We start from the raw sequence: 14,110 nt of genomic DNA, 5'->3' as shown, positions 1-14,110 counted from the left end.
CAATATTGCAATCTGAGGCTATAATTTTTTCCTTAGTTCTTTCAGCTTGAGAAATGCTGTGCATGTTCACCCCTTCTGGCTTCATAATTCCACTTTTTTTTTTTTTATTATAATACTTTACTTCATATTCAAGAGCTGTCTTTTAAAATTTTTCTGTTCCGCTCATTTACTTCATCATTTCTTCCATTTGTTTTAACATCTATACACTGGAAAGCAAGTTTCAGAGACTCTGTTGACATCCATTGTGGTCTTTTCTTTCTTTTTTTCTTCTGAATGGCCTTTTTTGTATATACACACAGAGTGTATCACTTGTATACACCTCTAGCATGGAATGTAATTATTCACAATAGAGAAAAAGAGGAAGATCAGACTCTGAGGTTGCTGGTTGGGAGAGGACAGGAAACCTCAGAGTAAAGCAGGAAATGTCTTCTTCATCATACTCTGCTCTTCTCCAGAGAAAGGGACACATTTAAGAGTCATCCTGAGTTTTTGTGCAGGAGAACCCTTGGGTTATGATTGTGTGTTATTCGTGCACAGTAATATGTTCCTGTTTCTCCAGGGCCCATGTTGGTCATAGTTAGAAACACCTGGCTTTTAGAGGTGTCTTTGGAGATTGTAAGCCGGCTCTTCAAAGATGGGTGGTAATACTTATCATCATCCCACCATATGTTTGCAAGCCACTCTAGTGACTTCCCTGGGAGTTGACGAACCCAGCTAACACCAATACCACTGCTGAATGAGAACCCAGAGAAGGTGCAGGTCAGAGACAGGGTCTGGGTGGGTTTCATCAGTCCAGGACCAGACTCCTTCAGGATGATCTGGGAAAGAACCACTGTGGAAAAAGCACAATGATAAAGTGATGCCACTTCAAGAAGATAAGAATCTTTTCACCCTTGTAGAATTCTCTGCCCAGAACACTCACAGGAAGGGATGGTCAGCAGCAGGAGAGTGGAACAAAGCATGTCCATGTTGGAGCACAGTAGTCACTGATGCAAGGCCAGGACTCAGCTTTTCAACACAAGAGAGGGTGGGGCTGATGGAAATTTGCATTTCCCTTTAAACAGGCCCTGACTTTATAGCCTGAGCCCACATTTCATGATGCAGAAGGGGAATGAGTCTGTGATGAAAGAGTAGTGATCTTTAGGAATGGACTACAATGCCTTGTTCTCTCTTATGGAAACCTTCTCCACTGCAAGTCCATGGTCTTAGGACAGGCTGTGAAACTATAGTTAAAACATAGTGTACTGTCCTTGAAAGTATACTTAGGGATATTATCTCTTTGATTCCTGTTCTAGAAGTGTATGTTGTATATCAAAATTGTTATTGTTAGGTGCCATTGAGTTGATATTGACTCATAGTTACCCTCTGTACAACAGAATGAAACACTGCCTGGTCCTGCACAAACCTCACAATCATTGCTACATTCAAGCCCATAGCTGCCTGGACCTTCACCAACCTCATAATTGCTGCTACATTTGTGTCCATCGTTGCTACCATGGTGACAATCCATCTCATTGGGGGTCTTCCTCTTTTACTTTGACCCTCTTTTCACCAAACATGATATCCTTCTCCAGGGACTGGTACCTCCTGACAATAAGTCTGAAGTATGAGAGAGGAAGTCTGGCTGTCTTGGCTTCCAGGGAGTATTCTGCCTGTTGGTCTTCCAACACCAATTTGCTTGCTCATGGTACTTTTAATATTCTCTTTCAAATTAGTATCCAAAAGATGCTAGCCCTTTGATTACTACTCTAGAAGAGCATGACAAGATATCATTATTGTTGTTGTTGTTGTGTGTCGTGGAGTCAGTTCCAACTCATAGCGACCCTGTACAGGGTTTCCAATATCATGATAAAAGGATATTGTTCTTGCTTTCAAGAAGCAGAGCAGTGTGTGATTTGGGAGAGTTGAGGTTATTCCCAGTGCTCTTTTATCCTCTCTGTGATAAGAAACGAGGGGGAGAGAGGAACATATCATGAATCAAGTCACCAATAGTCTAAAAACAATGTATTAAACAATCTACTACCAACCTGTGCTATCCATGATATATGCTCCTGAGTGTGTAATCCAGCTTGTGATTGTGTTCACTGAGTTCTTGGGACAGATGAATGCTAGCTGCTCCCTCCCCCCTTCTCATTCCATGATCAAGTAGACATTTTAAACAGCTAGAGCAGAGGATTCACAAAGGAAGTCTGCTGACAGCAATGTCTCTCCCAGCCCCTCTCTACAGGTGCAGTGGAATTGATTTCCATATTTATAGGGAACTAGAGACTTCCTCAAGCCCATATTTTATTCATTGCTACATACAGTGAGTAGGAGAGAGATGATGCTTTCTACTCTCACAAAGCTTTGTTGTTGTTGTTAAGTGCCATTGGGTCAGTTCTGACTCATAGTGACTGTCTATAGATATCCAACAAATGGCTGGTGGGCTTGAAAAGCTGACTTTGCAGTTAGCATTCCAGTAATTACCTTACAGTGACACATCAGGACACCAAAAGTTTATAGCTCTGGAAACTCTATACAGAGTTGCTATCAGTTGGAATTTACTCAATGATCCTTAGCAGCAACAATAACAGCATCCAGTAATGTACAGAAATTGAACATTTTAGAGACTCCTGGTCTGGTGCTATAGGATAAGCACTGGACTGTGAACCAAAAGGTCAGTGGTTCAGCAGTTCAAACACACCAGTTGCTCCTTGAAAACCCTATAAAGGGTCACTATCAGTTGGAACCAACTTGATGGCACTTAAGAACAACAAAAGCAGAACTACACAGTCCTCTAGTTGTTTCTCCATGATGCCCTTCTGAGCTCTATGATTTGGTAGAACTTAATTGTTTTAAGTATTTCTGTAAAATTGGATCAATGCTTACCTCATAGACATATTGTAAGGCCATAGTCCAGCGATCATTTAAAGATATATGGTTTACACTTTGGCTGCATTATTGAGTGTTGTGGTTGCCAAAATCAGAAAAACATGATTAGTTTATTGACCACATACTGTCCTCTTTTAGTCAGAGAAGACACTGGGAGAAGGCCTAGCACACTGATCAAAAGGAGCTCTGTGTCATAGATAAAATCCCTGAGCTTCTTACTTGCTATTTTTACAAAAGCTCAACTCCAACTGACTTTACATAATCTTCACTCTATTAATGACTCAGAATGTTAGGGAAGTTTAATTTGGCATAAATTTGGTTACAGACTCAATCGATGATAGGGAATATGCTTAACATATATTTCTATTATATGTCATCTGGTACATGAGATAGTATGTGATCAAGAATTGATGGTATTGAAGGAAGAAGTCTAAGCTGTACTGAAGGCATTGTTGAAAAGAAGGGCTCCAGGAATTGATAGGATATACATTGAAATAGTTCAACAAAATGATGCAGCACTGGAGGCTCTCATTAATCTATGCCAAGAAATTTAGAGCACAGCTACCTGTGGAACGAATTGGAAGAGATCATTATCTGTTCCCATTTCAAAGAGGGGAACCAATGGAATGTGGAAACCAAACAAATCACTAATATCACATATAAATAAAAATTTTTAAAAGGTAATTCAAAACTTCTGCAGCAGTACATCAATATGTTACTGCCAAAAACACAGCTGGATTATAAAGCAGACAAGGAAATAGTAATATTATTATTGACATCAGATGAATCTTGGCTGAAATCAGGGACTTCTAGAACGATGTTTAGTTGTGCTTTATTAACTATGCAAAGGATTTTGACTGTGTGGACAAGCTATGGATAACATTGGGAAGAATGAGAATTCTAGAACACTTGATTGTGCTCATGAGGAACCTGTACCTAGACCAAGAGGAGGTCATTTGAACAGAACAAGGGAACACTGAATGGTTTAAAATTAGGAAAGGTGTGCACCAGAGTGGTATTATTTCACCATACATATTCAATCTGTATGCTGAGGAAACAATCTGAGAAGCTGAATTATATAGAGAAGAACGTGGCATCAGAATTGAAGGAAGATTCATTAACAACATTCAATATGCAATTAGGACTGGATTGCTATAGCAAATAGGATTTAAAATACTTATTGATGAAGATCAAAGACGACAGACTTCAGTGTGGCTTACACATATATGTAAAGAAAACAAAAGTACTCATAACTGGATCAATGAATAACATCATGATAATGGAAAATTAAAGTTTTCAAATATTTCATTTTGCTTGGTTATACAATCAATACTCATGTAAGCAGCAGCCAATAAATCATATGACATATTGCAGAAGGCAAATCTGCTGCTCACTACCTCTTTACAGTGGTCAAGAGCAAAACATCAGTTTGAGGACTAAGGTGTGGCTGATTCACAGAATTTTCAATTCCCTCTTGTTTACGTGAAAGTTGAGCATGAAGAATATTGAACATGCTGTAGACTGTCAGAAGAAAAATTAAATCTGTCTTGGAAGAAGAACAGTTAGAATGCTCCTTAGAAGCCAGGATGGTAAGACTTAATCTGTTATTCTTCAGGCATGCTATCAGAAACGGAGAGTCACTGAAGAATTCATTGTGCTTGGTAAAGTGGAGAATCAGCAAAAAAGAGGACAATCTCCAATGAGATGGACTGACACATTGGCAGCAGCAATGGGATCAAGCAAAGTTATAAAGATGATGCAAAACCCATGTTTCTCCCTGTTGTGGTATACATCGGAACTGACTCCATGGCACCTAAGAATAACAATATATGTCACTTAATTGAAAAAGTTGAATTTTAAAAAGAAAACCTGGTGCTATTATCCAAAGTTGGAGGAATTTCAATGTAAAAGAAAGCTGCCATTTTCCATGCAACATGACCTTCCTAAGGTATATGTGCCTGCACACACATACACACACACTTCCCACAAGTGTGTCTGAACATATGCAAAGCCTGATACAAATATAACTCATTGCATCTTCATTTTGAAATAAAGCTTTTTCTGAGAAAGATATAGCTGTCTCCTATACTACAAAAATACCACCTTCAACTTTTCAAAGGAAAAACTTCATTTACTTATGGAGGCAACACAGAAATCTAAAGATTTTGAGTGATGGCCAAATTTAGGCTAATTTCCCCATCCATTCCAGCTGCTGAACATGTCTATACATAGCAATATTCTATAATACTACAATTTACTATTACTTCAGACCAGCATGCCTCATATACAGTCATATGGTGTCTTAGTTAGTGATTCTAACCATGTTTGCATTCTTTTTTTTCTAACAAGAGTTAAAGAATGGAGCACAGAGATAATAATGGATCACCAGGTATAGTAAGTAGTATGCATACACAGCATCCATATATGGATGGTCATTCACAAGATGATGCAGTGAGGTCCACCCACCTTAAGTTTATTGAATAGTTTTATCAGCCTAAAGACCCACCTGGTCTTTCCTGAACTCAAGCCAGGGAGTAGTTATGTGGAGTGACCAAACAAACATTAATAAGGAACTCTGAGTGTTGTACTGCATGGTGATCACAAATGTATATACAGATCTAATAGTACTTGAGGTTTATGCATAAAATGTGTGACTTTAGATGAGCTAAACTAAGGCCCTTCTATATTATTATTATTACAGAACAAATTGAATAAAATGCACTCACAAAACATATACACACATACATATGCACTAATGCATACATATTGCCATGTACAATGCAATGCACACACTAATGCAAACACACACACACACTAATTCACAGGCTCACATTTTAATCACAAACTAACACACAGTAACATACTCACACACATTAGCACACACTAACATACAGTAATGCACACATTAGCACACACATTGGCACACACTAATAAACATACTTAACAATACACATGCACACTAAAACATAAACATACATTAACACACAAGTTCACTCATAAAGAAACACGCACAATAAGACACACTGGCATTTAAACAATCAAAGAAACACAGACATTAGCGCATATGCTATTAAATACATAATGTTATTGTTATGTGCTGTGGAGTCAGTTCCGATTTATAGCAACCCAGTACAGGGTTTTGGAGGCTGTAAATCTTTACGGGAGCAGAAAGCCTCATTTTTCTCCGGCGGAACAGCTGGCAGTTTCGAACTGCTGACCATGAGATTAGCAGACGGATTGGTAACCACTATGCTACCATAACTCCCTTAATACAGCATAGTGGTGGAGGTGGTTATGTGTCGTGGAGTTGGTACCAACTCATAGCGACCCTGTACAGGGTTTTTGAGGCTGTGAATCTTTACGGGAGCAGAAAGCCTCGTCTGTCTCCTGTGGAACAGCTGATAGTTTCGAACTGCCGACCTTGAGGTTAGCAACCCGATTTGTAACCACTGTTGTTGTTGTTGTTAAGTGCCGTCGAGTCGGTTCCGACCCATAGCCACCCTGTACAGGGTTTCCGAGGGTGTAAATCCTTACGGGAGTAGAAAGCCTCATCTTTTCCCCCGCGGAGCGGCTGGTAGTTTCGAACCGCTGACCTTAAGGTTCGCAGCCCGATTCGTAACCACTATGCTACCAGAGCACACTCTAATTCACACAATAATCCGTGCACACACAGAAGAAAAACAAAACATAATTCGTGCATAAGCACAAATACACACATGCTCAACTACAAGATTGGAGAAATCTGTGGGAAGGACAGCTTCTGTGCAGGAAAAGATACTATCTGTCTAATTTAGCAAATTCTTCCCTCCCAAAGAGCCTTGTGATCTATGAGTTCTGAGTGCCCCCTGCAGGCCATCCTTCTCTCTGCAGCGAGGTTTGTTCTGGGCTCACACAGCCATTCTCTCACTTGTTTCTCTAACCACATGGCCAAAGCTGTCACAGGACTCAGCCACCCTGCTCAACTACTTAACGTGTACTGAGCCTTGTAATTACCTGGGCAGAAGAGCACATGCCAAGCCAGGGGAAGCAGAACAGGAAGGATGGTGAATTCCTCAGATGCACCTTGAGACTAAAGAGAAGGATTCTGTGTCTTCCAACATTTGTACCAATATCCAATTTTTGATTATCATTCTCTCACCTCCATTCAACATTCCTTTATTCATTAATTTATATATTAACACAATATCTCTGTATTCTCAGGTTCACTTTGTTCTCAATGTTCTTTCTGCTCCACTGTCTTTTACTACAGGTCTTTGATGTCCTCTCCAATGGGCTTAGATTAGCCTTCCCCTAGAATCTGTACATGGACCAAGAGGCAGTTGTTCGAACAGAACATGGGAACACTGAATGGTTTACAATTAAGAAAGGTATGCTACAGTGGTGTATTCTTTCACCATACTTATTCAACCTGTAAGCTGAGCAAATAATCTGAGAAGCTGGTTTATATGAAGAAAAACGTGGTATCAGGATTGGAGGAAAACTCATTAACAACCTGCGATATGCAGATGATACAACCTTGCTTTCTGAAAGTGAAGAGGTCTTAAAATATTTACTGATGAAGATCAAAGAGCACAGCCTTTGGTATGAATTGCATCTCAATGTAAAGAAAACAAAAATCCTTACAACTGGACCAAAAAAAAAAAAAATTCTTATTAATTGAGAAAAGACTGAAGTTGTCAAGGACTTCATTCTCCTTGGATCAGCTATCAACACTCATGGAAGCAGCAGTCAAGAAATCAAATGATGTATTGCATTAGGCAAATCTGCTACACAAGACCTTTTTTAAAGTTTTGAAGAGCAGAGATGTCACATTGAGGACTAAGGTGCACCTGATCCCAGCCATGATATTTTCAATAACTTCATATGCATGTGAAAACTAGACAGTAAATAAAGACTACTGTAGAAGCTTTGATGCTTTTGACTTATGGTATTGGAGGAGAATATTGAAGTGCCATGGGTTGCCAAAAGAACAAACAGATCTGTATTGGAAGAAGTGCAGTCAGATTTCTCCTAAGAGGCCAAGATGGCCAAACTTCATCTCTCAAACTTTGGACGTATTGTCAGGAGGGGACCAGTTGCTGGAGAAGGAGCTCATGTTTGGTAGGGTGAAGGGTCAGAGAAAAAGAAGATCACCCCAATGAGGTGGATTGACAAAGTGGCAGCATCAGCAAGCTCAAGTGTGGCAACAATAGTGAGGTTCGCCCAGGATTGGGTAGAGTTTCGTTCTGTTGTGCACAGGGTCACTATGGGTTGGCACCGACTTGATGGCACCTAACAACAATTGTACACTCTGATTTTATTATTTCTCATGTCGTTCACTACCTGCATGTTTTATCAGTTTTTACAACATAGATCAGTTGAGATTTCTCCAAACTTTCAAGTTCTATTTTTTTTCACAGTTCATCCTTTAATTTATCTTTTTTCTCTCTAGATATCTTTAAAAATAAATCTTCTCCATGTTCACCATTAAAAGTTATACTTTCTACAAAACAAATAAAAATAATTCAGCCAAACACTTTACTATTTTACAGTAAGAATAAATTTTCCACTAGTGTCTAATAATACTTTCTAAGATATCACAAGAAGCACATTTAAAATCCAAAGCTCTAGCAATATTTGTTCATGTTGAAAGATGCTTTATCTAGAGATCTCTCTTCTTATTGAGCTCACATCAGATTAACTTTAATATCCACAATTCAACTTATAGCTTTCTTAGGACAATAGAGGTTGTTACTATCAACACCTAAACACTCTTTCAGTTACTCTTCATAACCTAATCCCACAAACTCACATTTTTATATATTTGGAACACTGCAGCAATATAACTGTATATTCCTATAAATAATGCCTATTTGTACTTATTGGTTTATTTGAGCAAAGCTGTTGAAGAGAAAAGATATTCAAGAGCAAAGATGACCCAAGCCATGTTATTTTCAATAACTTCACATGCATGTGAAAATTGGACAATGAATAAAGACCTTAGAATTGATGCACTTGAGTTATGGTGTTGTAGGAGAATACCAAAATAACATAGACTGCCAGAAGAACAAACAAAGCTGTCTTGTAAGAAGTACAGCCAGAATGCTCCTTAGAAGCCGGATGGTCAGACTTCTTCTGTCATACTTGGATATATTATCAGGAAGGATCAATTCCTGGAGAAGGATAGATAGAGAAGAAGAACCCCAATGATATAGATTGGCACAGTGTCAGAAGCAAGGGGATCAAGTGTATCAACGATTGTAAGCTCGGCACAGGACTGCATAGTGTTTCATTCCATTCCGTTGTGCGTGAGGTCGCTATGTACTGAACTGATAGCACTGAACAAAAACAACATTTGTGACTAGTCAGGATTATTCACCAAACCATCATTCCTCTGCTAGTTTGTCATATTGTGACTTGCATGTTGTTGTGATGCTAGAGGCTGTGCCACCAGTGTTTTCAATGCCAGCTCATGGTGGACAGATTTCAGCTGAACTTCCAATTTAAAACAGACTGGGAAGTCAATTATTTCCCAATGTTTAGCAACTGAAACCTTATAAATAGAAGTCAGATAACACCAGAATATTGAATATTGAGACATTATGAGTAGCACCAGAATGTCAGATATAGTGCCAAAAGTCGGGCCCCTCAGGTTGGAAGACACTTACATTACAACTGTGGAAGAGCTGCCTCCTTCCTGATTATGATAATGGAATAGAGTTTTCAGGACCTTCGTTTGCTGATGGGATACAACTCAAAATGAGAAGAAGCTGTTGTAAACATCCATTAGTAATCTAAAAATAGAAAGTACGAATTCAGGAAAACTATTAAGTTTTCAAAAACAAAATGGAATGCATAAAATAGATATCATAGGCGTTGTTGTTATTGCTAAGTGCTATCTAGTTGTTTTTGACCCATAACAACCCTGCATAATGTTTCTGAGGAGACTTCAACAGCTGACCTTGTGGTTCAAACCAACTTTGCAGTCCAATGCATTAACTCACAGCATCACACCAGGACACACCAGCATTAAGGAGCTGAAATGAATTGGTATTGGCCATTGTGAATCTGACAATCACATGGTTTACTATGTTGGAAATGACAAATTAAAGAGGAGTTGTGTCCTATTCATCATCAAAAAGAACATTTCAAGATCTATATTGAGGTACAATGTTGTCTGTCATAGAATAATATATATTTACCTACGAGGCAGACAGGTCAATACCATATTATTCAAATTTATGTACCAACCATTAAGCCAGTGATAATGAAATTAAACAATTCTACCAATTTCTTCAGTGTGAAATTGATCAAACATACAATAAATATATATTGATATGCCCAGTGAAAGAGGCTTCCTGTGGAGCCTTTGCATTGCATAAGACCATATGTGGAATCCTGAACCCCATCCAGAATCTTCTGAGGTGGGAAATTTCCACTTTAAATGACAAGCAGACCAGGCTAGAGTAGCTAGAAGCACAGAAGATACTTCTTGAAAGAAAGACTGACAGGAAAAATACAAAACAATAACAGCAATCCAACTGACTACTTCAAGAACAAGCAACTTACTCACCCAGGAGACATCAAGACAAGTAGTGGGGTCCCTTCAATTAGAATCCCCTTCCAAAACTAAGACTCAAGGGGAATACACAAGCAGACATGCACTCTGACTGATGACCATGTTGGTCACTGATAAGGAGAAGTGAGGGAAAAACAATGAAGCTGTGAGATAAGTCCTACCACGTTCAATAGACCCCTGTGAACCCAGGTGGAGACCTGGTTGGCCAGCAGTACGGCAATACCTGAGGACTTCTGGGCCCAGAGTCAGTGACACAGCCATGCAGGACTAGAGTGGAGAGTGAAGCATCCAGCTGATAAGAAGAGAGAGCATATGCACAAGAACATCCACACTTGCAGATTATACTCACTTGACCTGGCTTCAATGGCTGGATGATCAGAACTCAACTAGAAGAAGAAAGAAGAGGGGAAAAAAAGTAATCTGATACAATCTGAACTTGACCTATACCTATGGATGCAGTAGCTTAAAAGAGGGAACAAACTTTACAGCAAAGATGATTCCCACCCACTCAATACACAGGGATGGGCAACTTGGACATTGGATACCCAAAATGGGGTGGGGGGATACTACAAAGGCAAGAAGTGACTGGCTTACCAGCTTTCAAGAGAGAACCTTGATCCAGAGGGTGTGGATGTATGGTACCCAATCTGTCTGGGTGGGACTGATGAAAGGAGATGGGGATAGCACTCATGTGGTACAATTGTGAATAATTATTATCAGGACTAACTGTGAGGGTTGTAACAATAAAGGTAGATGATTTGTAGCAAAAAGAGGGGAGTGGTTGAGTTTGCAGTCCAGGAGCGGAGGTCCCTGGGACTATCAAGGAAGAAGAGCGGAGTGCAGGACCCTACCCAGAGAAACAGTGATGCCAGAAGAGATGGAGGCAGAGACGATGACGTGGAGAGACGGAGGGGCTGGGAACTCTAGACCCAGAGCGAGAAGGGCTGTAGGCATATGGGTATTATCCACTCACAAACAGATTTGTCTTTCAATAAGACAGATCTTATTATGCTCTTTTTGATGATGAATGCAATGATATTTCTCTTCAATTTGTCATTTCCAGAATAGTATATATACCATGTGATTGTCAGATTCAAAATGGCTAATGCCAGTCCATTTCAACTCACTAATGCTTAGGATATCATGTGTCTATTTCATTTTTTACAGTTTCCAAATTCCCTAAATTCATACATCATACAATCCATGCTCCTATCATTAATAGGTATTTACACCTCTTTCTCTTCATTTCAGTTTGTGCCACATAAGCAGATGAATGTTCCAAGTGGTTTACTACACTTGCATCATCACAGTCAACTCTATTTTGAGGAGGCAGCTCTTTTCCAGTTGCTTTTTCAGTGCCTTCCCACCTGAGAGTCTCATCTTCTGGCACTATATTCGACAATGCTCTGGGGCTCTTCATCATGTTTCAGTATTCAATAATCTGGTGCTGACAGTGGTCCACTACTATTCATAAGGTCTTCAGTGACTAAATATTTGGAAATGGTCCATCTTTCCTTCTTTCTAGTCTGTCTTAGTTTGGAAGCTCAGCTTAAACGTGTCCACCATGGGTAACCCTATGGTGTTTAAATTACCTGTGGCATAATTTTCAGAATCACAGCAGCACACAGGTCACCACATTATTATAAACCAGCAGAGCAGATGAATGGTGGGCTGACTCATATCCACCTTGTATAGAGTTTCTGAGGAGAAGTTGGTGAGTTTGAACCACTGACCTTAAAAAATCTCTCAGAACAAGTTTGTGCTTTATAAATAACATTGTTACCTGATGTTGTATCACCACCTAGTGACGATATTCCAAAACACATCTTGCAATTAGTAAATCCTGAAGTGTGGGTGGAGACAGTAGAACTGCATATATTGAGTTTCCAAGCAAAAAGTACAACAAAATGCAGGTGAGATACCTTGGGTTTCAAATCTCACAGGGACAATGAGAGAACAGATGAGGGAACATCAGGATAGTGGCTTGCCCCACCCCCAGAAGGCAGCTACAGGGGTTTTTCTGGACCTGACTAGATCTTGCTGCCTATGAATTCCAGGGCTTGGACTAATCATAAATGTTTTGTTTGATGCCTTGAAAGGGGAAGAAATAGTCACTCTAGAATAGACCTTAGAGTGCCAGCTGTCATTCAAGACCCTCAAATATATGCTAATGATGGCTCAGACATTGGGATCACCATAGCTGAATAAACCTTTTGAACTATGTGGGCATTAATGTAAGGGGTCCTTTAGTAGTTTTAACTCAGAGCTTAGGCTCTGGTCAGGAGCCAGTAGAAGTCAAAGAATGGCCTCCTTAACCCTGAGCATTGGCAGCAACTTGTGATCTACTGAAATAGGAAGAAAAATTCACTCTGTTAAAATGCACATTTCCCACACACACACTTGCCCATACAGTGCTCCCTCTACTAGAACAAAAGGTGGGGTACTGACTCACCACAGGAAAGGTGGAATAGTATCAGGTCATCAGGCTTGACAATACTAATGTGACTTTTAAGAGCTGTGGCTTCTCTAAATACATCCACATTGCTTCCAGTATCAGAGGCTAGGCCTCTACATTTAGTTATAGCCTAAAAATCATATATGGTGTTTATTCTAGAAGACCTCATTTACAGGATCAGACCCTTTGAGCTATCTAAAAGTGAGATGTATAAATGGTAGTATATTTATGCATCAAGAAAAACAACAAGAATATGCAGTCATGAGTGGAAAGACTTGATGGCAGCTAGGGTGGAGGTGCAGTGAAGTTAACCATCAGCAATACCACAGAATACTAGGCAAAGCAGATCCAGGGCAGAACTCCAAAACTCAGAATCACATAGGTATGAATATTTTAAAAGTTTGAAGGCTTATAGCTAGTCAAACTTGAAGCAGAAGTAAGAAATCATACTTTTGAATCTGCTGGGTTTGGCAGCCTGGAGCTGACAACTTGGGTGAGACCAAAAAGAAAGATCAAGCAGGGGAGCAGACATACCACAGAAAAAAGTTGTGGGAACCTTGGAGCAAAGGTGGACAATACATTTTGTCAGTTTTGCTTTGTTCTTATTTATTTATTTATTTATTTATTTATTTATTTATTTGTTTGTTTGTTTGTTTGTTTATTTGTTTATTTATTTATTTATTGATATCTGTTCATAGGCCTCCCTCCCCCACTGCCTGTGCACCTCCATTCTGGTGACTAGAGGGGGAGTCTGAGCGAGGGACAACCCCCACCCTAACCACTGGTGGGTTCTTCTGTTACACATGCGCACAGGTACTCTCAGTCCAAGAGCTGACCCTGAGCTATTTTTTTTTGTTTGCTTGTTTTTTTTTTTTTTTTTTTTTTTTTTTAATTCGGGAAAGGCCAGAACACGGGTGTAGAGAGGGCAAGAGAGTTTAAAAACAAAACAAGCCAAAAATTAAATTAAATCTTGAGGTACAGCATAACAAGCAACAGTGGCATCTTGAAATCTCTCACGTAGCTTTGAAGGCAAGAAGCTGAAGAGAAGACATTAAACTCATACTCATAATAGGCTACAGATTTTTATTTTTTCTTCTCTCCCTCCTCTCCCTTTTCTGATATTATAGACTACAGTATTCAGTCATTTGTTTGTCCTTTTTCTTCTTCTTCTTCTTCTTCTTCTTCTTCTTCTTCTTCTTCTTCTTCTTCTTCTTCTTCTTCTTCTT

The 14,110-nt window shown here is 39.4% G+C and overlaps 1 gene segment (V, D, J or C); it reads right to left on the bottom strand.

The window, feature by feature from the left end:
* Nucleotides 1–476: 476 nt before the first annotated feature.
* Nucleotides 477–968, bottom strand: LOC102824302. The segment is given in 2 exon segments: nucleotides 477–832; nucleotides 923–968. Coding segments are annotated over 2 exon segments (402 nt in total).
* Between the last annotated feature and the right edge of the window lie 13,142 nt (nucleotides 969–14,110).

The sequence above is a fragment of the Chrysochloris asiatica genome, unplaced genomic scaffold (genome assembly GCF_000296735.1).
Source record: "Chrysochloris asiatica unplaced genomic scaffold, ChrAsi1.0 scaffold00260, whole genome shotgun sequence".
Lineage (NCBI taxonomy): Eukaryota > Metazoa > Chordata > Mammalia > Afrosoricida > Chrysochloridae > Chrysochloris > Chrysochloris asiatica.
The sequence above is the reverse complement of the archived record's forward strand: the minus strand, read 5'-3'. Positions and strand labels throughout refer to the sequence as shown.